At 52.3% G+C, this 26487-nt stretch overlaps 1 protein-coding gene across 1 annotated transcript; it reads left to right on the top strand.

The window, feature by feature from the left end:
• The first annotated feature begins 566 nt into the window (after window positions 1-566).
• Window positions 567-19467, top strand: PNLDC1 (PARN like ribonuclease domain containing exonuclease 1). The gene is made up of 19 exons (XM_060115202.1): window positions 567-642; window positions 1029-1086; window positions 1380-1453; window positions 3073-3112; window positions 3862-3985; window positions 4168-4256; window positions 5539-5639; window positions 7337-7413; window positions 7605-7748; window positions 8277-8346; window positions 9918-10003; window positions 11481-11536; window positions 14642-14706; window positions 15145-15198; window positions 15387-15429; window positions 17429-17528; window positions 17819-17994; window positions 18098-18196; window positions 19378-19467. Exons 1-19 carry the CDS (start codon window positions 567-569, stop codon window positions 19439-19441), a joined length of 1596 nt encoding a protein of 531 aa, XP_059971185.1. The 3' UTR covers window positions 19442-19467.
• The last annotated feature ends 7020 nt before the right edge of the window (window positions 19468-26487 follow it).

Genomic DNA, 26487 nt, shown 5'->3' with positions numbered 1-26487 from the left:
GGTATTACAAAGGCAGCAATGATGCAAAATAGAGAGGGAGAAGGCGGGGTGTTGGGGAGGAGACGGGACAGACCCATGTTGGCGGCGATGGCCAAGTTGAGAAGAAGTGCGGATTTGGAAAACCGACAAGATGCGGTCCCTCTATCCCCGCACCGTAGCTGCAGTACCTGATCTACTGCAATTCCTTCAGGTGCTGTTTACTGGTCCGTTCCTACTGTTTCAGGCTCTTCTTTTTCCTACCATTCCTCTTCACATTCTATCAAAATGATATTCTCCCCTTGTAGGGATTGCGAAGAACTTGCTGCGGAGCAAGGTAAATGGCCTTTGAGCGCCAGGGCGGAGTCCAGCTAAGCGTCCCTTCACCCTAGGGGGCCAAGTGTAAGATCAAACGCCCGTGGGCGGGCAGCTGGCCGGCGCCGCCCTCCACCGGTCAGAGGCCCCCGGGGCTGGTGGCGGTGCGCCGGGGCAGCCGGTTTCCCCGCCGCGAGCCCTTTAAGGCGGCGGCGCGGCGGAAGCGCGTGGCAGCACGTGGCCACACTGGACGCCCTCGGCCGAGCTGCGTGGCCATGGACGTGGGCGCCGATGAGTTCGAGCAGAGCCTCCCTCTGTTGCAGGAGCTCGTCCTCGGCGCGGACTTCGTGGGTAAGGCGCCGGGATTCCGAGCTTCGTCGCCGCAGCCCCCTGGCCGGCGGGAGGGTGTGACAGGCTCGGGCGGGACAGGGCGGAGAGGTGAGGCCCGGCCGGGTGGTTGCCAGGCTGCAGGAGGCTCAAACAGGGCCCCTCCGAAGGACGGGGTGGGGGGTTCCTTCTCGGGCCTGGGGGGCGAGAGGTTAGGCAGCAGTTACAGCCTTGGCCCCAGCGGGGCCCAGGTGGAACGGGGTGGCCTGGCTCCCTCTGTTCTCCCTTCTTGACCTCACCCGGCCTCTTGAGCGCCAAGAAGGTGAGCCAGAACTTTGACCACCAGCAGCGTTTACAGCACAGCGATGGCCTGCGCCTGGGGACCCTTGTCTTTCTTGCCTCCCCTGCAGGTCTAGACATAGAGTTCACCGGCCTTCGTTCTAACCTGTCCGGGGCCCAGCAGATCAGGTAAAGCTAAAACTGCCTTAGAACTGAGCTGGAGAGGTTCTCGGCCGCGCTCTTCTGGATGACACCCTGGCCGGCCAGCATTGTTTCCCAACAGACACCCTGTTGGCATTGGGCGGGCAGGACAACATTTTGTGTGGGGCTTGGGGACCTGGCCCTTGTCTACGAGACGCTGGTTCCCTAGTTGTGACAAGGAAAGCGCTGCCCCTGGTTGAGAGGTGCTGATCCAGCGTGGAGGCTGTGCTTCCTTGATGCCATCTGCTTGCCTCTGCCCTGAGATGCCTGTTTTTTCACAGTCTGTTTGACTTGCCATCAGAGTGGTATCTAAAGATCCGTCAGAGTGTTCAGCAGTTCACCATCTGTCAGATTGGTGAGTTTAATCTTCATCGGTTTCTTATAAGTTACTGAAATAGAGACTTTCTTCCTTTTTTTTTTTTTTTTTTTTTTTTTTTTTTGCGGTACGCGGGCCTCTCACTGTTGTGGCCTCTCCCGTTGCGGAGCGCAGGCTCTGGACACGCAGGCTCAGCGGCCATGGCTCACGGGCCCAGCAGCTCCGCAGTACGTGGGATCTTCCCGGACCGGGGCACGAACCCATGTCCCCTGTATCGGCAGGCGTACTCTCAACCACTGCGCCACCAGGGAAACCCTCTTACTTTTCTTAAATTGTCTTTGTGTTTCCTACTGGTAAAACAGCTTTGGTGCCTTTGTGAGATACTGGCTATCGTTTTGCGTGCTCATTTGGTTTTTGGCCATGTCATGCCTGCGAGACCTAATGCTTCAGAATAAGCAGAAACATGATTTTCCATGCCTAAATCAACATTAAAGAACTTGTACCATCTTTCAGGGAAAAATTTGTATGTTTTCTTTAAGCAAAAATCATATACAAGATCATACTATAAACATGTTGTTCTGCATCGTTTTTTTTCTTCCCCATGACTGGGGTTTAGAGATCTTTCTATATCAGCTTATACAGATTTCCTGTTCGTTTTTTTTTTTTTTTTTTTTTTTGAGGTACGCGGGCCTCTCACTGTTGTGGCCTCTCCTGTTGCGGAGCACAGGCTCCGGACGCGCAGGCTCAGCGGCCATGGCTCACGGGCCCAGCCGCTCCGTGGCATGTGGGATCTTCCCAGACCGGGGCACGGACCCGCGTCCCCTGCATCGGCAGGCGGACTCTCAACCACTGCGCCACCAGGGAAGCCCTGATTTACAGTTTTAATACAGGATGAACAAACTTTTTCTGTAAAGGGCTAAACTAAATATTTTAGGTTTTGCAGGCAATACTGTCTCTGTTACAGCTACTCAGTGCTGCCCTTGTTAATGAGAAATCAGCTGTAGTCAATACACAAATGAATGAGCATAGCTGTATTTCAATAAAACTTTATTTAAAAAACAGGTCATGAGACATTTTACTGATTCTTTTCCTGTGAATGATGGTGAACACCCGTGTGTGTGTGTGTGTGTTTTGCTCTGTGTCCTTGTCCTTTGCTATTATTCTATTGTGATTGTTTTTCTTAATTGTGACGCCTCTTTGAAAGTATGGGAAACAGCACTTAGATGCGTTTGTATTGTTTTCCCCCTACTTCGAAGGCTTTTTCACTTTGTGTGTGGTCTTTTTAGCGGTACAGACATTCTAAAGCAATTAAATGTATACATCTTCATAGATTTTAGTGTTTTTTCTTTTTTTCTTTTATTATCCTTTTTTTCTCTTTTTTTTCCTTAGTGTTTCCTCTTACTAGTTTTAAAACCATAAAAGTGTCAATTTAACTTTCTGTGTTTGAACAACCATTCACAATTATATTTCAGTAATTTCCATGTGAATTACAGTTTGACAGTTCTCATGTTTTGACTCTTCATTTCTTTCTTTTTTAGAAGTTATCCTAAAGCCTGTACAATAACTTTGGGTGCAAAGTACTGTCCAGAAGTTTTTCTGTCGTTCACTTCTGGTAGCTTTTCTTTTGGTATTCATTCTCTTTACCATCCTTCTTCTAGGATTGTCTATGTTTTCCAGTATTGAAGGCGAGTCAAACAAGTATGTATAAAGACCTTTGGCAAAACACGTGGCTCTTGCCCACTTACCTTCTCCACCTGCTCCCCCTTCAAATTCTGCGTCAGGCTCTGAAGCGCTTTGGCCCCGGGTGCTCCGCAGACTCTCCTGCTTCTGTGCCCTCCACCCCTCCTCCCCTGCCGATGCCGGCTGGTCCTTCAAGTCTCTCAAAGCAGCACCATCTCTGGGGGCCTTTCCCAACACCCCTGTACCTTTGGTGTTCCTTTCCCCATTTCCTTGTCTCCTGTGTGCGCCTTCAGGATTGCAGTCAACAGTGTTATAATGAAGGTGATGTACCTCCCAGGCAGCAGCAGTCGGAAAGGAGGCTGAATGGCAGCTCCACTGTCTCAAATAGGGCGTCAGACTTTGTTCCCCAAGGGCAGGGTCTCTGCCTTTTTTCATTGGCCACCCTGTGCCAGTCATAGTGCTTGAAATATAGCTGACATTCAAATACAGTGGACCCTTGAACAACACAGGGTCTGAGGTTCATGGGTCCACTTATACTCAGACTTTTTTCTCTAAAATGACGATACCCACGTGTAGACACAGGGCAGAGTGTAAATTATATGCGGATTTTGACTGCATGAACGGTTGGCGCCCCTAACCCCCGTGTTGTTCAGGGGTCAGCTGTACTTCTCAAGTGGAGGGAAGAGCCCGCTCTGAAGCCTGTGGTGTGAGCCAGAATTCTAAACCTGGGTTTCGTCTTTTTCTCCTTATGTGTATTTTTTTTCTAGGTATGTAGCCCATTCGTGTAACTTCTTTCTCTTCCCTACAACGTTTGGGACTTTGGATTCAGAGTTCTCTTTCCAGGCTTCTAGTGTTCAGTTTTTGAATCAGTATGGCTTCGATTTTAACAAGGTACAGCATCGGAGGAGGGGACCGGGAAGGGTTGAAAGGCTATCTAACCCCCCTGGTCTGAATCCATTTCCTGTCCCCTTCCTGACTTGTCCTCAAAAAGCGGACGAGGAAGGTTTCTTTCCACTCTGCTGCCAGCACAGAGGATGCCTCTGACTAGGTTCCTTGTCTGTTCCCATCTTTAGTTTCTCAAAAATGGAATCCCATATATGAACGAAGAACAAGAGAAGAAAATTAGACATAGCATCCTGACTGGGAACTGGAGTGTTCGCAGGTAAAGCCTGCTTCTCCGGGTGCTTTGTGGGTTTCTTTGCTGCTGGTGTGTTTCTGGCTTTCCTGTGTGTAGACGTGCTGTCTCCAGGACAGGGTGACCTCACGCCATCACCTTTAGCTGGCGTAGCTTCCTTGACCTGCGCTCAGTCAGACGCAACAGCCCGAAGTGCTGGTGATGCCGTTCTTAGGCCTGAGATAAGAAACCTCTTACTGTGTAGCGTGTGAGTTTAGTGTTTAACAATGAAGGGGAGAGAGAACTGACTGTTAATTTGGTATCAAAGAGGCAGGAACTCCATTCCAGTGCTAGAGGGGAAAATGGCTCTGTTGGCCTCCCTGTGAGATGTTATGTTGGCCTCCCACGTAGGGACTTTTCAAGGTACATCACAGGTAGCCTTGGCCAGCTAGTCACACGCCTTGGCTTGGGCCCGTTGCCCCACGTGCTTGATGCTGCTGTGTTCCCCAGGGCAGGATCTCTGCCTTTCTTCTTTGGCCTCCAGTGCCTGTTGTTGTACTTGAAACCCAGCTGGGCTGTGGAGCTGGGGCCAGGCCTGCACAGCCGCATTGTGTGCTAGAAAGAGCAGGCCGCCTGGGCCCACACAGGCCCTGCTGTCCACTAGTTTTCTGGTTTTGAACCAGTCCTCTAAGCTCTTTGAGCTTGAGACTCTTTGCCTGTATCAAGAAGGGGTTAAATTAGACAACTTTTAGTTCTGGAATGTTATGATTATCTGGTCCAGATAATTATGTAATGTGGGAATTTTTTTTTTAATGTCTGTTTGTGGTTTTATATAAAAATACCTTTTGGAAGGGAAAAACAACTTGAATTTTTAATCTTCTGTTATCTTCAAGTGTTGGAGAAGAGTCTTTCCTTTTCTCAGCATAGCATCATGTTCTTACATTTCTAACGCAGGAGAAGATGTACTTACCAGAGTTCCTGTCTTTTCTATACTTCACCAGATGGTGCTTTTTCACCTCTGAGAGAGAATTGAGAAGACAGGCCTGGTAGTGTTGCTCAGTGTTGGCTGCGTCCCAGTGCCCTCCCGCCCGTAGGCCCGTCCGAGGGAGGGACAGAAAGGCTCCTGAGGACGGACCAGAGGGTAGAGGCCAAGCGATTGGCTTCCTGTTGCAAAACAAGACTCAGAAAAGAAGTGGTCTTTTTGGGGTCCATTTTCCTGCCGAGATCACAGTGTTAAAAACAGGAGCCTCCAGAAGCCTCTCCTGCGTTAGCCTGTCTCATGGTTCTGTGGTCTCCCCCATCATTCCCACTGCACTGTGCCCATTTTCAGTTCTCTGGATAAAGACCAAATCAAGGTGGTGATTGACGAGGTGACGCGCTGGCTGGACCTGGCAGAGGAAGGCGACTGGATGACCCTCCCTGGTATCACCGGTAGGCAGGAGGTGGCTCCCCGGCCTGGGAGCTGTGGAACCGGCCGCTGTCACGTGCTGGAGGATGGGGGAGCATCCCTTCTCCCCTGGTGGATCCTGGGTGGCAGCTCAGCAGACATGTGGTCCTTGTGGTTAGATAGAGCCCTGACCTCAATTCGGAGGTTGAAGGGTTTTCAACCGATTCTGAGTTTTAAGGTTGAGGGAGTAAAGTTCCGTTCAGAGCCATCCTTCTTACCCCAGTCCTTGGTGCCCTGTGGACTCTTGCTTTCCTGTGGTTAATCTCTGAATTTCTCTGAATTTCCCCCAACGGTACAATGTGGGGCCACAATGAGCCTGCCCTAGATTGGCGGTGCTCAGCTCTGGTCGGTGGACCCCAGGGGTCTCTGAGACCCTTTCCAAGGGGTTCGCAAGGTCAAAACTCTTGTCAGAATATCACTCGGCTATCACTTGCCATTATCATTGTGCCAATTGCACTGATGGTCCTGCAGCAGCGGTGGGTAGAGAGAGCGGCTGGCGCCTCAGCACAGGTGAGGGAGGCGCGTCCAACCACGCTGGTAGTCGTATTCCTTGTTACTGCTTCCAGTTTTAAAAAATTCCAGTTTTACTTGGAATTTAGTGAAATAGTAATTCTTAATTTTGTTAAATCTCAACATTTGATTGTTCATCTTTTAAAATATTCTGTGTATCTAAATAAGTACAGAAAAGATAAATGTTCATGAAACATTGCTGCTGCTTACCAAAGTACAGTGGTCGTCTTGAGCAAAAGCACTTGTGCAGGTTTTTGTGTTGAGAGCTGAATTAGCTCCCTTTTATTTACTTATTTATTTAAAGGCATATATGTGTGTGTGTGTGTGTGTGTATATTTTTTTTTGCGGGGGGGCGGGGAGCATGCCGCATGGCTTGTGGGATCTTAGTTCCCCGACCAGGGATTGAACCCCAGGCCCTCCCTCGGCAGTGAAAACGCCGAGTCCTAACCACTGAACTGCCAGGGAATTCCCCTAAGGAATATAATTTTTACTTGAAGGAACTGAGGTTATTTCAATGTGGGTATTTTCAATCACTTTCTCAAGTGAAAAAAGTAAGCCTTGTCTTCAGGGAGACTAACTCACAGTATTTGCTAGAGATGAAATTTGAGCTTTCAATAAAAGACTGGAATTTTGGAAACCTTGCATCTGTCACCATAAGCTTGACCACTTTATGAGACCTTTCTAATGAGATCAGTGGCCATATGTACAAGTGTCTTTGGATGGTATTGTATGGTATGTGAACATTTGGACGATGTGTATAACTCAGGAAACCAGTGTTCTCCAAATAACCACCGCGTGATGTTACAAAATCATGGGCAAAAGTGTAATGGGTTTATTATTTTTAAAACTTGGCGATTTTGAATTTCATGTATAGTTTTCATTTCTAACATGATGACTATCAAGACCCGTACCCCCCCACACACAAAGACTCTTTGGGGTCCTCAAGTTAAGGGTGGCCCCGAGATCAGAAACTTCAAGAAAGCCGCCCTAGACCATGCTGTGCCGTCCCTGTCGCTTGGCCTTGTGTGCTGGGGTATACCTAAGAGCTGTCTTTCCACTTGATCCATCCACCTCTCAGCCACTTTTCCTCTCGGGCTTCTCTTGAGGGGAGGGTGGACTGCCGTTCCAGGGTCTGCAGTGGTTCTGTGCAAGCCTTGTTTCCTTGCTGCAGGCTTCCAGGCCTTCGAGGTCCAGCTTGTGCTGACGAAGGCCCTCCCTGACATCTGGACGGTGATGAGAGACCAGGGGGTGAGTTCCCACCTGCAGGGGGGCAGCCTCGGTGGCTCTATCATTTCTCTCTCGTTTGGCCAAATCTGGCCTCTGTGAAAGGCTTCTTCTCCCCAACTCCCTCTCCTCCCTTTTGAGATGAAGGACCACATTTTTGGCCCCATTCCCAGGAACCCAGGATACAGGGACCTTGTCTCTACTTCTCCTTTCAGGTGACAGTGAAGAAAGTGAGTAAACAGCATCGCTGGTATCTTGAGAACACCTCTTGCGATCGAGAGAGCTGTTGGAAGGAGAAGATTCTTCTCTCTGCGAGGGGTTTTTCTCTGTTTTTCCAGATGCTGGTGAAAGCCCAGAAGGTAGGGAAAAAATATCTCTTTCCTCGGTCTTTAGCAGTCTTGTAATTTGGGCTGTAGGTACTAATGGGTCCTTCAACAGTACGCTAAGATTCCTTAAGATAAGTGACTTCCTTTTTGTTAACTGGCTTTATGGATCTAACCCTGCTTTCATGAAATCATGACAGATTAATTTGGGGAAAGACTGTCCCTATGAAATATTACTAGTTCTTTGCTCCTTTCAGACACATGGGCATTTCAGTACTAATTGACCTAAAACTACTTGGGGACTGCACATGTCTGCTTCACAGCTTAGATTCCCAGTGCGGCCCAGGCCTCGAGTCCCTCCGACTCACTGCTTTGCTTTTCTGGCCTTTAAGCAGTCAGGCTACCTTTCATGGGAGTGGAATGCAGGTGGGGATGGGATTGCCATGTTGTCAGAATGCAGTGGGTTCTAAAGCTACACGCTTTGCCGGAGACGGCAGTGAGTCTGTGGCATCTGTTTGATTTTTAAAATTTCATTTCTCTCACCTGTCGATTTCCTCCAAGTAGCCCTTAGTGGGACATAATATGATGATGGATCTGCTGCATCTCCATGAGAAGCTCTTCAGACCTCTCCCAGGTAGGCGCACACCATCCTCCTTCCTCTGAGCTTAGCTTGCCATCTGGCAAGGGGACTGGCCCAGAATCGTGCCCCTGAGGGAGCCCCTACACACACAGCCATCCCCAGGGCCTCACAGGTTTCTGGAGAGGTCGGGTACATCTGTGCCCGTTACCATTTTCCTGGAGCTGGGGGACTTTCTCCGGGAGAAAAACTTACATTTGAATTGATACTGTTCCCCCCTGTTACGGAAGTTGTTCAGTCTCATTGCATAAGACTTAGCAAAATCAGAGACGTGCAGGGGACGTGTAATCACAGCTATACTCCTGACACTTTTTGCTTTTCCCTCTGTTGTGGCTTTTTACATATTTGACCACACTGCGTATATGATTTTGATTTTGGCTTTTTTTCACTTGCCCAAGGCATTTATTTATGTCATTAACCTAAAATCATTTCACGGCCATGTGGTACTGTCTTATGCCTGTCCCAGTCTTTTCCATGACTGATGCCATTGGACACACAGAAGTGTGACATAGCAGTTAAAAGCATGCATTCAGACGTCACGTTGGGTCCTCATCCCACCCTTGTTATGTGCGATCTCAAGCAAGTTACTTAAATGTGCCTGTTCTGTTTCCATGTCTGTAAAACGGGGGAAATGATATCAACAGTATCGATATCAGAGTTGTTTGGGGATTAAATGAACTAACGATGTACAGAGAACACTAGTGTAGATTGAAAGGGGTGAGAAGGTTCTGGGAGAGAGTTCGCTAGGAAATGAATTGATGAATAAAACACCTCAGTTTGAGCATCTTGAGAGAACTTGGGGAGAATTCAGGGTAAAGTAATCACTCACCAAAAAACTAAGCAAACAACCAAACAAAAAAATTGCTGGAACAAAAGCTGTACCAGAAAGAAAGTCATTGGAGGAGACCACCTGGCCCCTTGGTGAGTAATGCACAGGTGCTGGCAGTGGTGAGGGGTACGAGGTAGAAGGGGTGATTATTTTCTTACCTCGTGGGAGTCCCAAACCGGGGAATCACCGAGCAGCATAAGCATGTTATTTAGAGATGTGGGAATAAACACCAAAATTAAAAATGGAAGGTCGTTGCCTTTGGGGAATAGGAAATGGGAGGGTAGTGAGAAGAGGGCTAGCAGAGGGGTTTGGGTTTGTTTTGCAGACAACTGTATGCAGGTATAATTCTGATAAATACGTGAATTAATAGGTAATTTTTATCAAGGCATTTACAATTTCTAACTTACTGGATTTTTCTTTGGACAGTTATTTACAGACTTCATATCTGTCTTTCCAGTAATACCTCTTTCTCCCTTTTCCATTGGCTAGAACTTTGCAAGTTGCATTAACTAATGTTGGCCTGAATTTAGGAAAACCGTTTAGCTTTTGCTGTTACAAATGGTGATGTCAGGTTGGTTTGAGATTCAGAAATCCTTGATGATTAGGAGTAAGGATGTTTTCAATTCCTATTTTGTTTTATTTGCTTTATTAGCCAGTGTTGGTGACAAGCTAGATTGGAGAATTTCTTCCCATTTTTACCAAGGAGCTCACTTCTGACTCTCTGGGTCTTTCCCTTCAGAAAGCTATGATGAATTTAAGCTGAATATCCACAACCTATTTCCTGTTCTCATTGACACCAAAAATGTGACAAAGGACATCTGGAAGGTAATAAGTTAAACTGCTCTGGGGAAAGGCACGCTTCGTTTGTCCCACTAACACTTAGCTTTCTCGTTCTTTTCAAAAATTGTTCCTTGAACCCTTTTCTCGTACTTTACAACCAGTATTGGTTTTCTTTTTTTATTCTACCACCTCTGAGTGATACAGTAGCTTATGTGTGATTTTTTTTTTCTTTCCTTCATTCAAGTTCTCATGTTTTGACTTACTGGTGTGTAGTTCACGGGCTTATTTAGATGGCACAGCACAACAACTTGTTCTAGAGCTTGGTGTATACACAGTGAGTGTTTGCAACGTGCTTAAAGAACGTCAGGGTCGGGGGCAGGGATCCCACTTGAAAAATTGCATCTTTTTTTTTTTTTTTTTTTTTTCCCCGCGGTATGTGGGCCTCCCACTGTTGTGGCCTCTCCGGTTGCAGAGCACAGGCTCCAGATGCGCAGGTTCCGGATGCGCAGGCTCCAGACGCACAGGCTCAGTGGCCATGGCTCACGGGCCCAGCCACTCTGCGGCAGGTGGGATCCTCCCGGACGGGGGCACAAACCTGTGTCCCCCGCATCGGCAGGCAGACTCCCAACCACTGCGCCACCAGGGAAGCCCGAAAAATTGCATCTTTACTGAGCATTAGGGCCGTGGGCAGACACATTAGAATCACCTAGGAGGGTAAATACTGACACCCAGACCCCACCTTCAGCTTCTCTGGTGTAGAGGGGCCGGGAGTGGCATTTCTACAGCTGCCAGGTGACTTCTGTTCTGCAGCTGAGGTGGTGTGGAGAACGGAAGCACCCAGCTGGGTTAGAAGTTAAAACTGAGGAACCAAGAAAGGGGAACCAGATCAGTGTTGTAAATAAAGCTTTAAGCGGATCAGAATTAACTGTTCAGTAAGGAAACCACAAGAACGGCGCTGGGTTACTTGGTACATCTTTGCCCAGAGACACACGTGTTACTCGTACCTCACGTGTTTCTAGCTCTGACGGTGTTCTGTGACTCTGCCCAGCTCCACGGAACCGAGTTCTAGGGCGAAGCGGGAAGGACGCGGGGACTGATCTGGGGCAACTAGTGCAGACCAGTCTCCACTGCACACGAGATGAGGTGAACTCTAGGCCTTGGTGACCTGGCAGTCCCTTAGAGCACGTAGTGCCCCACGTAATGTGTCCTTGGCCACGGTCTTGTGCCTTGGAGTCCTGCGTTTCTCAAACCCCTAAAACACTTGTCTTTGAAGGAAGTTGCTGTGCTGTGTTTGTGGCAGTTTTCTTAGGCTGGGTTGCCGGGTCCCTTATAGGAAACCCAAGGACACTAGGTACCCTGACATCCGAATTAAGGAATAAAAATAGGTGTGTGTGCAGAGAGAGGGGTTTATAGGAGTTTGCATTTTCCAGGTCCTTTTAATGGCCATTTGGTAATACCTGAAGCAGATAATAAACATAACCATAAATGTCTTATTCTCCCTAATTTGTTTTCCATATTATAGGAACTGAATTTCCCAAGGGTTTCAAGTCTTTCAGAAGTTTATGAAGTCCTAAACAGGTAAGGAAGCTGTTTTTCGGAGCTGCTTATAGATCAGGGGTTCTCACTTGGGGCGATTTTGCTCCCCAGGGCACATTTGGCAACAGTGAGATGTTTTTGGTCGTCACAGTTCAGGGGTGCTACTGGTACCTAGTGAGTAGAGGCCAGGATGCACAGGACAGCCCCCAACCCAAAGAATTCTCCAGCCCCAAATGTTACTGGTGCTGAGGTTGCGAAACCCCCTTCCGGAGGGGAAGGGGCCTGGTAAAATACCTACAGCTGTTTAATTATCTGGTGTTTTCTGTTGGCCAGGGTTTTATTTTTCCTGTGATCTGTTTGATTATTGGAGTGATTAGCTCCATGGGAACAGATTTTGTTCTTCTTCCGGACCCTGATGTTTCTCTCAGGCCTACAGCGGTGTGAGACTTAGTAGGTGCACATTTAACACTGGAGTGAGTGAACGGCCCTAGTACCGGGTGAGTTCCCGCCCTTCCTACAGGAACAGCGACCCTGTCTTCCCTCATGTCCCAGCCACGCTGCGGGCATGTGCTGGCGGGAGTGTGTTGCCTGGAAGGCCTGGAGTGGATGGGGGCTGCTCGGCCCACTCCTTTGTCCCCAGCTGGGGGGACCAGCAAACCAGAGCTGGGAGAGGGTGGCGTCGGGGGCAGTTGAAGGTGAGACCTTTTTTTTTTTTTTTTTTTTTTTTGCGGTACGCGGGCCTCTCACTGTTGTGGCCTCTCCCGTTGCGGAGCACAGGCTCCAGACGCGCAGGCTCAGCGGCCATGGCCCACGGGCCCAGCCGCTCCGCGGCACGTGGGATCTTCCCGGACCGGGGCACGAACCCGTGTCCCCCGCATCGGCAGGCGGACTCTCAACCACTGCGCCACCAGGGAAGCCCGCGTGAGACATTTCTGAAAAGAAGCTGTGTCTCTGTGGCTCACTGTCAAACAGCCACCGGCACGGGGGCCCTGAAGATGCCTGGCCAGAGCCTCACTGGCCTCTTGAGTCTCCAACAGATGCTCTTTTCTGCTCATGGCGTCAGTTACTTCCGACGTGATCGCCTCCTCTGGCCCCTTAGGCTTCATCTCTTCCTTTCTCAGACGGCCCTCCTGGTCCTCCTTTCTAAGAAGAAAACAAGAGGCCAGAGGCGGGAGCCTCGAGCCCCTGCAGACACGTGCGCGGTGCTATCCTCTTCGCCACTGTCTCTCTCGTCCGCCCGCACGCAGGAACGCCTACCGTGTACGGGGCCGGCCGAGGCTCGAAGGGCTGCCCTCCCGTGGCCCGTCCGTCCTCCCGGCCCTGTGCCTTCCCTCCGCTCAGCAGCCTCCCTGACCCCCGCCGTGTCCTCGGCCTCTCCCTCGGCATCAGCACTTTTCTTCTAACTCAGAAACCATGAAGCTCCCCTCGGTCTCCCCTCTTGCCACCACTGTCCTGGTTCTCTCTTTACAACAAGCCTCTTCCGAGGCCGCGCCTTCTCCTGGGCCCACTGAGGTCAGGTTGCCTCCCCTGCACGGAACTTGATCTGGGTATCGGGGCCCAGCTGATGGGAGGATGCGCACAGGCCTGTGGAACAGGGCGTGGCGGGCGGCTGTGCTCAGCGTTAACTTCTGTCTGGCGTCTGACACCCTGGGCCCCCCGCCCCCCTTCCCTGCTGTTGCGCCCTCTCCCAGCTTTCTCTTGTTTTCTGGTGAGTGTTTTAATCTCTTCCTTGCGGGCTCTCGCTCTTCCACTCATTCCTCACATCTTTCCAGGGTCCCCACTGCCCTCTTCTTCCTCGCTACCGTGCCCCTGGGTGACCGAACACCCGCCCCCAGCCTCGGCGACCACCGCGTCTGTGCCGCCGCGGCTCCAGACTCCTCGCGTCCTGACCATCTTCTGGTTGTTCCTGCACCACGTGCCCGCAGGCACCTTCTGCTCGGCACTCCTCTGTCCGTCAAACCCGCTCCCGCGTCTGGAGCGACTTCTGCCACGTCCTGACGGCGCCAGGCGCTGTGCCGATGGCTCGTGTGCCGGTGTGAGAGCGAAGCTTGTGTTCGGTACGCAGGCTCTGCGTCGAGACTTGCTGGGTGTAAATCCCAGCTTTGCCTCTCGCTAGCTTTGTGAGTCACCTTGAGAGCGGGCCCCCAGGGTGACAGCCACCTGGTGGCTTAGGAGCAGATGAGGACATCGGGGTTCAGAGATGTCACGCGCATAGCGAGGTACCGATAGATTCTGTCGGAAACCAGATGAAGGGAAGGTTTCCCTGTCACCTGCCAGCCGCGTTCACCCACGCGCCAGAGCTCAGAGCTGGAAGGGGACCCAGAGCTGGGCCACCAGTGTCTTCTAGTCCAGGCCTGTTGGTTTTACTCCCTAAATGTCCTGGAAACCGGTTCCTTTTTCTGCACCCCCAGGATCATTGCCTTCCCTGAGGCCTTTACTTTTTATTCCAGTGGTGGTAGTGGCTCCTCCCCGGTTAGCTTGGTGGCTGCCACTTGAGTGATCTTTTAAAGTGTGAACTTGACCATTTTTCTGGTCAGAGTCCTCCTCTGGTGTCTGAAGCCCCCCCCCACCCCCAGTAACGTTCGAGCTCTTTCCTGGCCCCGCCCTTCACCGCGGGCTTCTCCCTTTTTCCCTCGCCGTCTCTGCGTGCTCTTCTCTTGGCTTGAAGTGCCTGGCGCTGCTCCGTTTCCTCAACCAGGTGAGTCAGTGGGGTTCAGGACTCTCCTGTAGGACCACCGACTTCAGGAAGCCTTCCCGCCCGAAGGCCTGTCCCTCGATAGCCAGGCGTGCACTGCTCACGCCTCGGGCGTCGCGTTTCTAGGACGCGCTGAACAGCGAGCTCCCGGGGGCAGAGCCAGCACAGGGTTTATCCTGATGCCCGGGCTGGGGTCCCGCGTCTGGTAGATGCTCAGAACGACACGGTCGGAGCCGTTTGTCCCGCTGCCCGGTTACCAAGACCTGTCTGCCCATGTCTGGATCCGTGTTTTGTTTCGTTGGTTTGTTTTATTCTATATTAGAGCTGTGTTTTGTTGTGATTTTCAAGGAGCCCCAGTACTGAGGACATTTATTTTTGTTAAGAGGATGCAGGGAGAACAAGAAAGCGTTGTTGTCAGCGAACCTTATTTGTCTATCTTTCTTCTCTAATAGTGACCTGAATCCCACCAAGAACTCTGGGCCAGTGATTGTTCACGCAAGCAGATGTGAAAAATACGGTACGTATGTTCGCCTGAGCCGTGCTTCTCCGAGGTTGGCACGGCTTTGAGGTGCTGGAGCTCAAGCCGGGTCTCCACGTGGCAGGTGTGGGAGGGCTGGGTGGGTGGGGCTTTTCCTGTGCCGTGTCCATATTATAACCGCCCGATCAAAAGGAGCCATCCCGGAAGGCGTCGGAGGTCCCGGGGGCGTCCGTCTGTCCGGAAGCCCTGTGCTTCCACCTCCCGTGGGCGCTCTTGCTGCCGTGGGGAGGTCCTAGGTCACAGTGGGGTATGGCTGAGAGAAGGGTGCGTGGTCTCTGCGGGAACAACCGTTAGTTGGCTGTGTGTGCACAGCCGACGTGGGTGTGGACCTGGGGCGGGGCTAGGGGAGAGTCCCTTCCCGGGCTGTGTTCTAATCGCTGCTTGACCGTCTCTCCTGCTTCTGTAAAAACACTTCAGCTGAGACAAAGTATCCCCATGAAGCAGCGTACGATGCCTTCCTGTGCGGAGCAGGTGAGAGTTGCTGCCCTTTTAAAGGGAGACCCCTGCCTTATTTTCAGTCATCCTCCGCCATCCCTGGGCCCCCCGTTTACTTCCAGGTGGGTGGCACATGTGGAAATAAGGCCTGAGTTTGCATATTTTGATAAGGTGATCAGGTTGCGCCTTGATGTCTGTCACATTTCTAGCTTCTTTTTTTCCAGTTCTTTTGAAAGTGGCCCACTTGCTCCTGTGGAGAGTGCACGGGTGAGTGTTCCCTTTGTCCTGTGATCTCATCGGCGGTCAGGATTTGTTGAGCCCTCACTGTAAACCAAGACCTAGGGGCTCCCACACTCTCCCAAAGAAGGAGGATGCAAGCGGCACTGTGTAAATGACACATTTATGGAAGCAGCCCTCCTCCATAGGTGGCCTTTCCCAGCCTTCCTCCCCACCCTGGGGCTGGTCCTGGGACTGTGTCGGCCTTGGGAAGAGTCACTGTCAGGACGCCAAGGCAGTGGGTCAGGCTTGGGCTCCGCCCCCGCCGCAGTGCTCCGGGGGCAGTGTGCTTGCTTCGTCTGTTACCCTCCTGTTTCCTCGTTATCGTGTAAACCGCAGTGAGGTAGGAGGGCAAAGCATACAGGCCAACAGATGATCCATGCTCGGGGTTCACACGGTCAGGCTGGGGAGAGGGGCAGTGACTTGGAATGAGGCACACGGGGGAAGGTTCTGGAAACCTCAGACTGGAATCTGAAACACGTTTCCTCAGGGCATCGTCATCCTGGATGCCTGCAGCGCTGGGCTCGTGGACACCAGCTCCACACGTGAACTGTGCGTTCTGTGGCACGATCTTTGCTACCTACATGTGTTAAGTAGGATTTAGGGACTTCCCTGGGGGTCCAGTGGTTGAGACTCTGTGCTTCCAATGCAGCGGGCACGGGTTCGATCCCTGGTTGGGGAACTAAGATTCCACATGCTGCACAGCATGGCCAAAATAAAGTAACAGAAACCAACAAAAAAATCCAACATGAGACACCTCGTGCCATAAATTCAAGAGGGTACTTTTTTTTTTTTTTTTAAGTAGGATTTAGCAGGCCAGGGGAAGGAGCTGATCAAAACTGTTTTCTGGGACTGACTTAAACATTTTCAGCCTGTACCCTGTTAATGTGGGTACTGCCTAATTTGTCTGTTTTGGTAAAGGGTATTATACATAGAAATAGCCTGTGACACATTAATGTGAGGCTTCTGGCTTCAGTAAGAAACCCCCGCCCCCGTCTCCTTCTTCCCTGTGCTCTGAATGTGAGGGCAGCTAAGAGCAGTGGAGCTTATTGGTGCCTTGGTACGTGGACCTTGTGTCCTTAATTTCTTTTTTTAAAAAATTTTTTAAATTAAAAAAAATTTTTTAAATTAATTAATTAATTTATTTTTGGCTGCATTGGGTTTTTGTTGCTGTGCATGCGCTTTCTCTAGTTGTGGCGAGCGGGGGCTACTCTTTGTTGCAGTGCGCGGGCTGCTCATTGCGGTGGCTTCTCTTGTTGCGGAGCACGGGCTCTAGGCACGCGGGCTTTAGTAGTTGTGGCTCTCAGGCTTCAGTAGTTGTGGCTCGTGGGCCCTAGAGCGCAGGCTCAGTCGTTGTGGCGCACGGGCTTAGTTGCTCCGTGGCATGTGGGATCTTCTCGGACCAGGTCTCGAACCCGTGTCCCCTGCATTGGCCGGCGGATTCTTAACCACTGCGCCACCAGGGAAGCCCCAATTTATTTTAATCCTCAAAACCTAGAAACCCTCCTAGGTTTAGAGAAGCTCCATAGCCAGGCCTGCCTGGTGCCAAGGGCTGTGCTTTCTCACGGGCCTGTGCTCAGGTACGTGGTGGTGTCTGGGTGGAGGAGGCGAGGCTGAGGCAGGACAAGGCTGTGGGGTGAGGGACGGCCATTTGGAGTCTCGTCGAGGGGCAGTGGAGTGGACCTTCCTCTGAACAGGGGCCTCGCTCATGCTCTGAGCCTGTGGCTGATGTTGGTGAGCCTCGGGGTCTTTACCAGACGGCCACCAACAGGTGGTGACCCCTGGAAGTTCTCCCTTGGCTCAGGCCGTGGTGAGAGCTCGCTGGTCGTTTGGGGGAGGACCACCAACAGAAGACCCAGAACCTGTGAGGGGAGCAGGGAGGGGCGTCTCGGGCAGCACCTTGCCCGTTGTCACCAGAGCCTTAGCTGTGGCCGAGGCCGTGGGACGCCCCCCGTGGGCCTGAAGGCTTTGGGGCTTTCTGTCCTCGTAGGGTTCTTCCCATCCCCGAGCCCTCCTTCCCGCTGTACCTCGACGTGCTGGCTCCCTATGTGAACCAGGTGAATCTCATCCGAGCCAGGGTCCCCAAGATCGTAAGTAGACTTCATTTTGCTCCCCCGCATTCGGAGGCTGGAGGCAGCTTGGGGCTCTGGGGGCTATCAGGGGCTTCTGGCGGCCACCAAACGCGGCCAGAGAGGACTGTCTCCCGTGTTTTCCCGTCTGAGCCAAGGTGAGCTCGCCCATTCCTTCCTCCTCTCCTCCCCTCCCCCTCTCCCTCCCCCACTGCTCGCAGGGCCTGTCCTAGTTTCTCCGGATTTTCCAGCTGGGTAGGTAGTCAGTCAGTAGGGACTGTGGAAAACCTGTTCTCCTCTCTGTCTTCTAGAATTTTTCGGGTCCAGATTACCCCAGTATCCGCCCTCCCATCCTCATCGTCACCATCAGGAGGTGGCCCAGGGTCAGCGAGCAGCAAGTCTACCGCGAGTTTCAGAACCTCTGCAAGTTTGACGTCAGGAGGCTGGCGGGGAACCGCTTCCTGCTTCTGTCCAATAAGTTTAAGGAGTAGGTGCCTCGCTCTCAGCCCCCACCCTCAAACCCGCGGCCACTCCAGCCGCCCAGAGCCGCTGTGGTGCTTGCGCGCCTGACCGAGCCCTTGTTTCGGCAGCACCCGGAGCGTCCTGAAAGAGTACAGGTGCCACCCCACCCTGCAGGTCTCCCTGTACCGCTACTGGAGACACTCCCCGAACGTCAGCTGCCTGTTACAGTAAGTGACCAGGACTCAGGCTGCTTCTGACTTGCTTGTGGTCCCAGCTGGGTGTGAGTCGAGCACAGCTCGCTAGCCGGCGCGTGCTGGGCAAGGGGTCGTTGACCAGCACGCTGGACCGAACGCCATTCAGTGACGCTCAGCAGACGTTGATCGAGCACGTGCTGTCTTCGGCACCGTCCTGGGTTCCAGGGCTTCCTCCGTGGATGAAACAAAACCCCGTTCTCGTGGAGCTCGCACTGGAGTGGGGGTGATAAACGAGTGACCTGCATGGTCTGTTAGGTGATAAGTGTTAGAAACGAGCAGGGTCGGGGGTCGGGGGGGGCTGGCCTGGGGGAGGTTGCTCTTTAAAGGAGAAGATCGGGGCCCTCATAGAAGGCAGGGGTGGGGGGTGGTGTCGCTGGTGGGGAGTGAGCCAGGCACGGCAACGCGGGGCGGGGGACGGTGTCCAGGCAGAGGAGGCAGCGGGGAGGGGCCCTCTTGGGGGCGCGGTGCTCCTGGTGTGTGGAGGGGCAGTGAGAAAGCTGCGAGAGGGAACAAGGAGCAGCAGGCGAGGCTACGGAAGCCGGCGGGTTGCCGCCAGCAGAGGGCGCGGCTGAGGACTGCGGAGAAGCTGGGTCGGCCGCCGGAGGTTCGGTGGCGCGGGGCTCTGCGTGGAGACATTGGAGGGCACAGGGCAGGGGGACGTCCGGAAGCCAGGTCACCTGGTCACACTGTTCGGCTGCGGCTTGGACCGCTTGGTGGCAGAGCGGGGGAGTCGGGGGTGCCGAAGGTGGGATCAGACAGACGGGAGCAGGGTCAAGTTTAAACCCAGGGTTTTTGGTCTGAGCAACTGGGAAGACAGAGCTGCTGCTAAATGAGCTTGAAGGATTTCGGTTTCCTGTTAGGAGCCAGACCCGTCGAAAACCACATCGTTGAAGAAGAAAGCTTGGCTGCTAGGCAGTCGTCTTCCCCCTCAACCTCCCCTGTAAATCACTAGGAAAGGTGCCCTCTGTGTCCCAGAGCCATTCTAGCCTCGAGAGAACGTTGGCGCCGGGAGAGGGATGGAAAGAAAATAACATCCGGGCGAACGTAGCCGGGAAGGGAGAGGGGCCAGCCTGCGCCGGTGCTCTCACACCTGCTGGGCGCACGCGGGGCCTCCCGCGCCATCCAGGCCGCTGACCGGTGTCACTGTCTTGCAGGGTCTGTGGCGTAGTCACCACCTGGGCCTTTATCGCGTTTCTCCTGGGAAGAGCTCGCCCCTGAGCGCAGCAAGGCCGCCTGCAGTCCCGTCCTGTCTCCGCGTGATCCCGGGGCTGCTGTCCTGGCTTGTTTGTTCAAATGACATCCTACTTGCATATGGATCTGCGCGCGGTCCTTACGAGGAGTTTTGTTATGTGTTGAATGTGAAATTCTCTAAATATTATCAATGATAAATCCTTTGTATGTGGCCAAAACTTTTCTTTCTATAAATGACGGGGGAGAAGCCACACCTCTGGGAATTTGAGCTAATGTTCCAGAGTGTCTTCTGAACGGACAGTTAGGACAATAGGAGCTGGACACCAAGTGGGCAAAAGACTCTGTTATTTCTGAGAGAGAAAGCAGTAGCTGATAGGCTGGCAGGGGTTTAGGCCTGAGAAACGGCCAAAGCTTTAGTAAAGGGAAAAATAAAACCAGGTGTCCGTGGGTGCCGATGTTGATCCATGTTTTGGATAACTATCATAAACCATGAAGCAATTCACTTTAGAAACAAAGTGACTTGTACCACAGGTGTGTACCCTGAGATCGAGGTAGAATCGGATTATTTTCTTTCCTTGGTGGTGCTGAGCACTTCCCTCGGCTTTATCAGGAGCTCTTCTCTGTGAGGAGTTGCACTTGGCTAGGCTGTGTGCTCAGCCTTGAACTTCACTTAAGGATTCAGCAAAGCCTTCCTCTCCCACCTGGAGAGGTCAGATAATCTCCCATCACACGGCCCTTGAGGTAATTGCATCTGCTAACACCCTTTGGCCACATAAGGTACCATATTCACGGGCTGTGGGATTAGGACACGGGCATCTCCGGGGGCCGTCATCCTGCTCCCATGTACTCCAGTAACGCGTTTCTTGAGCACCTGCTTAGTTAACCCTCATCGCAGTCCTCCTACTGGGTAAGTACTAGTGTCCCCACCTTATGACGAGGAAGCAGAGGCCGAAGCAGACTCTGCTGGGGACAAACCTTGTCGACAGTGACACTGCAGCCACTGCTGGTGACTCTGCCCTGCCCATCACCGCGGTCTCTGGAACACTCCACCGCGGTACCTAAGTAGCCTCAGCCACGTGGTGACACAGTTCCCACGCACACTGGTCCCTCCTCCTCCGCCATCACTGTCTGAACTCCTGCTATCACTCGCTCTGACCCCTTTTCCTAAAGAGAAACATCTGATCCTAACATTTGGGAGGGAAAGACTGCAGAGGGGGACCCAGGGGTCAGCCTGCGTCGTTCTTCTTCCACCCCAGGCCAGCCTGCTCGGAACAGGGCTGCGTGGTAACTGCCACACTGCTACCACCCTGCCCCTCCAGCCCACTCTGTCCTTGCTCTCCCTAGGAGGGTGTCCCAAGCCTCTGGTGTAGACTCAGTCCCCAAACCTCATGGGAACCCCACCTCCATCCCCGAATGTGCTGTGACCCCACCAAGAGCCTGGCTCCAGCCGGAGAGAGCGGAGGTACAAAAATGAGTGCTCTCAGACGGCAAGACCGAGGGACGCTGGTCCAGAGTTACCTCTGGCTGTTCCCACATGCCGTGAAGCAACTAAGCCCGTGTGCCAGAACTACTGAGGCCCGCGTGCCTAGAGCCCATGCTCCGCAGCAAGAGAAGCCACTGCAGTGAGAAGCCCGCGCACTGCAAGGAAGAGTAGCCCCCGCTCACCACAACTAAAGAAAGCCCGTGTGCAGCAACAAAGACCCAACACAGCCAAAATTAAATAATAAATAAATAAATTTATTAAAAAAAAATCATGAGAGAAGACGATTTCGGTGATGCAAACATTATTTAACACTTCAGGGAGCAGACAGTCTCTGCTTGGAGAACTGTGAAATGAAGCAGAAGGCAGCAAGCTTTAACAGGATAGAGAATAAAGGACAAGGAAGCGCGAGAGAGAAAATAACTGATTGGCTGGGGCCACTTGTTTGGGATGAGAAGGAACAAGGACATAAGTGGAGAGCCCAGAGCTGGGCTGGCATATGCGGATTGGCAAATTGGGTGAATTTACTGAGTTTCTGGTCAAGCAGGACATTTACAGGGACACGAAAGTTATCTAAGTTTTGGTTTGCTGACTTGGAACCCGGGGCAGGATTGGCTCCCTCTTGGGCCTAGAAAATTATTTCGATGTCCTCATACCTTCCCTCCTGTGTAGGGGGTGGGAAGCAGGCACATCCCTATCTGGTCTCTGTCGGGATGGGCCACCCCATCCCTGCTCAGAAAGACCCCCAGCGGGGCCCCCGGGGCCTGCTCATTCTCTCTCTCTCTTCCCCACCCTGCTTCTTGGGGGCAGATGGAAACGCTGGCCGATCTCTTGCATCCCCACTGCACCTCACTTTGTTGGGGGGCCCCCTGCAGCCACTTCTGTCACAGATCCCTAGGCCACTCCTTGTCACTCCAGGAGAACTAGTACTGTGTCTCCTGACACTTAGGACAAGGACCCATTCCCACCGCCCTGGTTTACCTCTCGAACAGTCTAGAGGTAGTGGCCTCCAATGGTCCATCCCTCCTGCTGAGGTTCACACAACTTGTTGAGAGGTTTGATCACATTCCTGCATCCCTTTAGCTTTTACTTACCTATGCGTCCTGGTCAGGAAGATTCACCCTGCAGGTCTGAGTGACAGGAGCGCTGGACCCCAGGGGATGGGTGGGGAGATCGCGCTGGACTGACATCACCAAACCGAGAACTTCTCACCACAGTGACTCATGGGAGGAAGCTGGGTTGCCTGTGGGACAAATATGGGTGAAATTCCACTTTTATTTCTGAATTTGGGGCCTGTTTAGATTATAATATGCTTATATCCTTTCTACGCTCTTTATTCAGGCGGATACTCTAGGCTTTCTGGAAGGGAACATTTTTTTCTCATCCCAACTCTTGTCGTACAAGACCTACTATTTATCCCTACCCAGGACGACATAAGGGGATTCAGAAGAATAAGGTCATTTCAGGATTTGTTTGTTTGTTTGTTTGTTTGTTTGCAGTACGCGGGCCTTGGCCTCTCCCGTTGCGGAGCACAGGCTCCGGACGCGCAGGCTCAGCAGCCATGGCTCACGGGCCCAGCCGCTCCGCGGCATGTGGGATCTTCCCGGACCGGGGCACGAACCTGTGTCCCCTGCATCAGCAGGCGGACTCTCAACCACTGCGCCACCAGGGAAGCCCTCCATCTATTCCATTCAACAAGTATTTATTGAGCGCCCACCCTTGCAAGGGGGGACAGCACTCCAATCTCTACTTGACCTTTGGAACAGTTCAAGGACAAACATCAACTAGGGTGTAGGAGAAGTGTGGGCGATAGCTGAATATCGGGATGTTATCCTGAGCAGAAAACGAAGGAACTTCATTAAAAATCCCTTTTGAGTGCTGCCTCTTAGAAATTCAGAATATCTCAGTCACCGACTTTTAAAAATAGCCTATTTAGGGCTCCCCTGGTGGCTCAGTGGTTGAGAGTCCGCCTGCCGATGGAGGGGACACGGGTTCGTGCCCCGGTCCGGGAGGATCCCACATGCCGCGGAGCGGCTGGGCCCGTGAGCCATGGCCGCTGAGCCTGCGCGTCCGGATCCTGTGCTCTGCAACGGGAGAGACCACAGCAGTGAGAGGCCAGTGTACCCCCCCCCCCAAAAAATAGCCTATTTAACTAATTTGGGGTTTGCCAAGGTAAAGGGACCTTCCCTTGTCTTTTGGGAAAAATTTCCCTAAAGTAACCGTTGAAGAGATAAAAATCCAATGTCCTATAGAAGCAGGGAAACAGAAGAATAAAAATATTCATTAGATGACTTCCATTTTGTAAAAACCTAAATCACCACTTGATGGCACCAAAAACTAAGGAACCCCAAAGGGCTCCTTACTGCCTACCCGTAGAGACATTTAAAACTCCATTTTTCCCTAGTGTGAGGGAGGGATGCTATTCTTTGAAATATGTTTTGATGTATTTTTGTTCTCGGAAGAGCTTGTCACCTGTGACTCTCTTCCCCTGCCTGGGGCGGATATCTATTTAAAACTCCATTTTTCTCTAGTGTGAGGGAGGGACGCTATTCTTTGAAATATGTTTTGATGTATTTTTGTTCTCAGAAGAGCTTGTCACCTGTGACTCTCTTCCCCTGCCTGGGACGGACATCACTGCCCAGGCTGGAGTTTAAAACAGTTTAGAAAATGATGGCTCAGACAGCGAGGAGGAGGTTTCCTGGGTACTTGAAGGCGGGGCTGTGAATGTCAGTAGGTCTGGTCTGGAGGACTACAGCCTGGAGTGTCGATTTGAAGACAGACTGCAGACGCTCAGGGGCTAGTGCTGGTCAGGAAGTCCTAGCAGAGCTGGCACGGGGCCTGGGAAGGCGAGGGGCACCAGACGGGGACGCTTGACACGGACCCCAAGGGGAGGGTAGCCCAGAGGGTGTGGGACCTGCAGGAGAGGTGGTCCCACGCTGCTGCTTCCTCCTGGCTGCAGGGGCCCTTGGGCGTCCTGCACAGACCCGGGGGTGACCATGGTGGGCCGGGTGTCCCGTAGCAGCCTGGATGAGCCCCTGCTTCGTTGCGCAGGGTGAGAACAAGCGCTTGCATTTCCGCTGCGGCTAGAGGTGGGATGCAGCGGGAGACACTCCAGAGCCAGGCCAGGAGGACGCTGCGGAGGCTCCCAGACCAGCAGCTCAGGTGACAGCTGTGGGGAGCGCTGTGTCCGGGGCAGGGACTCCCCCTACATGTGCGCCCGAGGCCTCGCTTCCCTGGGGTCACTCCCAGCCAAGGCTGAGCTGCAGGATGCTGGGGCAAATGGGACTCCCCTGACAGCCAAGTGGGGCTCAGGGATGCCCCACTGGCCCCGCTGAGCCTTCTGCAGGAGGTCAGGACACGTCCACCAACTGTCCTTCCCGTCCCTGCACTCAGGGTCAGACTTGCATTGTGGTCTGGCAACTGTCCCAGCCGTTGCTCCCTTCCCGTTTCCTCTACACAGGCGTCCCCCCCACAGTGTCCTTGTACGTTAATCCTACCTTCTTGTTTGCCTCTCAGAGGCCCTGGGCTCACACAGCCCCCTGACCCCACGAGGTCCCAAAGCTGCCCTTACGTGCAACGCTGTCTACTCTGCAGAGGGGAAGGGAGAGAAAGGCTGGGTGGGACTTTGAAGTGACTGAACTGAACATCTTTTTTTTTTTTTTTTTTTTGCGATACGCGGGCCTCTCACTGTTGTGGCCGCTCCCGTTGCGGAGCACAGGCTCCGGACGCGCAGGCTCAGCGGCCACAGCTCACGGGCCCAGCTGCTCCGCGGCATGTGGGATCTTCCTGGACCGGGGCATGAACCCGCGTTCCCTGCATCGGCAGGCGGACTCTCAACCACTGCGCCACCAGGGAAGCCCTGAAAATCTTAATTGCCTGCTTACCTGAAAGAAACAATTTAAGCCAGAAGAGATGAGTAACATTGGGGTGCCAAGATTAAGGATTTTTCCAGAACAAAGTGGTTACGGGAGTTTAAGCTTGGTTCTAGAAAATTAAAGACGGATGTATTTCTCAGTACCTGAGTCAGAGTGACTCTACCTCTGCCTGATTCACTGCACACGGAGCCCGTCTGGGCTGCTCTTGACTGTGAATTTGGGGCCACCTGAGCTACCTCTCACCTCTGTGGCACCATCATGACGGGCTGGCTCCGTGTCGCTGGTGGAATGGAGCACTGGGAAGGGAATTACCTCTTAGAGTGGATTGAACAGTGGCCCTCCCAAATTCACAACCACCCAGAACCTCAGGATGAGAACTTCTTTGGAAATAAGGTCTTTGCAGATGTAACTGAGGGTCGCGCTGAGGTTACACTGGATTAAAGCATAACAATAAATCCATGGGGGTGTCCTTGTAAGTGACAGAAAAGGACACACAGACGCAGGGAAGGAGGCCGTGAAGACAGAGGCAGAGAGTGGAGTGATGTTGCCACAAGCCAAGGGGCGCTAGGAGCCACCAGAAGCTGGAAGAGGCCAGGAAGCTTCCTCCCTTAGAGCCTCAGGAAGGAGCAGGCCCTACCGACACCTTGATTTCAAACTTCTGGCCTCCAGAACGATGAGAAAATACATTTCTGTTGTTTAAGTCACCCATATTGTGGTAATTTGTTATGGCAGCCCCAGGAAACTAGTACACCTCTCTAATAAATTTATACTGGTAAGAACAGGCCCAGCCCTAGCAATTTTGAGGCTCAGATAAAAGTACAAATGGAAGCCCACACCCTCTACATCTAAATATCTAAATGTTATAAAACAAGCTACCCTCCATACCCACTAGGATAGCTTTTATTTATTTATTTATTTATTTTTGGCTGCATTGAGTCCGTTGCTGCGTGCGAGTTTTCTCTAGTTGCGGCGAGTGGGGACTACTCTTCGTTGCGGTGTGCAGGCTTCTCATTGCTGTGGCTTCTCTTGTTGCAGAGCACGGGCTCTAGGTGTGTGGGCTTCAGCAGTTGTGGCACGTGGGCTCAGTAGGTGTGGATCGCAGGCTCTAGAGCGCAGGCTCAGTAGTTGTGGCGCACGGGATTTATTGCTCCGCGCCATATGGGATCTTCCCGGACCAGGGCTCAAACCCGCGTCCCCTGCATTGGCAGGCGGATTCTCAACCACTGCGCCACCAGGGAAGCCCCCAGGATAGCTATTATTAAAAAAAGAAAACTACAAAATAACAAGTGCTGGTAAGGATGTGGAGAAACTGGAAGTCTCGTACATTGCTGGTAGAAATGTAAAATGGTGCAGTTGCTGTGGAGAACAAATTGGCAGTTCCCCAAATACTTAAATATGGGATTCCCATTTGACCCAGCAATCCCACCCCTAGGTATATACCCCCCAAATTGAAAGCAGGGACTCTGCACCCATGTTTGCAGTATTATTCACAGTAGCCAAAAGGTGGGAACAACCAAGTGTCCGTCGACTGCCACGTGGATAAACACCATGAGGTCTGTCCATACGTGAATATGATTCAGCCTTGAAAAGGACATTCTGATGCGTGGTACAACCCGGATGGACCTTGAAAACATCATGGTAAGTGAAATAAGCCAGACATGGACAAATACTGTATGACTCCACTTACAGAAGGTACCCAGAGCAGTGAAACTCAGAGA

This window comes from Mesoplodon densirostris, chromosome 12 (assembly GCF_025265405.1).
Source record: "Mesoplodon densirostris isolate mMesDen1 chromosome 12, mMesDen1 primary haplotype, whole genome shotgun sequence".
Taxonomy (NCBI): domain Eukaryota; kingdom Metazoa; phylum Chordata; class Mammalia; order Artiodactyla; family Ziphiidae; genus Mesoplodon; species Mesoplodon densirostris.
The sequence above is the reverse complement of the archived record's forward strand: the minus strand, read 5'-3'. Positions and strand labels throughout refer to the sequence as shown.

Excerpts from the sequence above, each read along its gene's own strand:
- PNLDC1 (XM_060115202.1), top strand. The coding sequence starts at position 567 with ATGGACGTGGGCGCCGATGAGTTCGAGCAGAGCCTCCCTCTGTTGCAG. Across the intron at positions 1,454-3,072 it reads GTTCACCATCTGTCAGATTG|GATTGTCTATGTTTTCCAGT; the intron begins GTGAGTTTAATC and ends TCCTTCTTCTAG. Across the intron at positions 8,347-9,917 it reads GCTCTTCAGACCTCTCCCAG|AAAGCTATGATGAATTTAAG; the intron begins GTAGGCGCACAC and ends CTTTCCCTTCAG.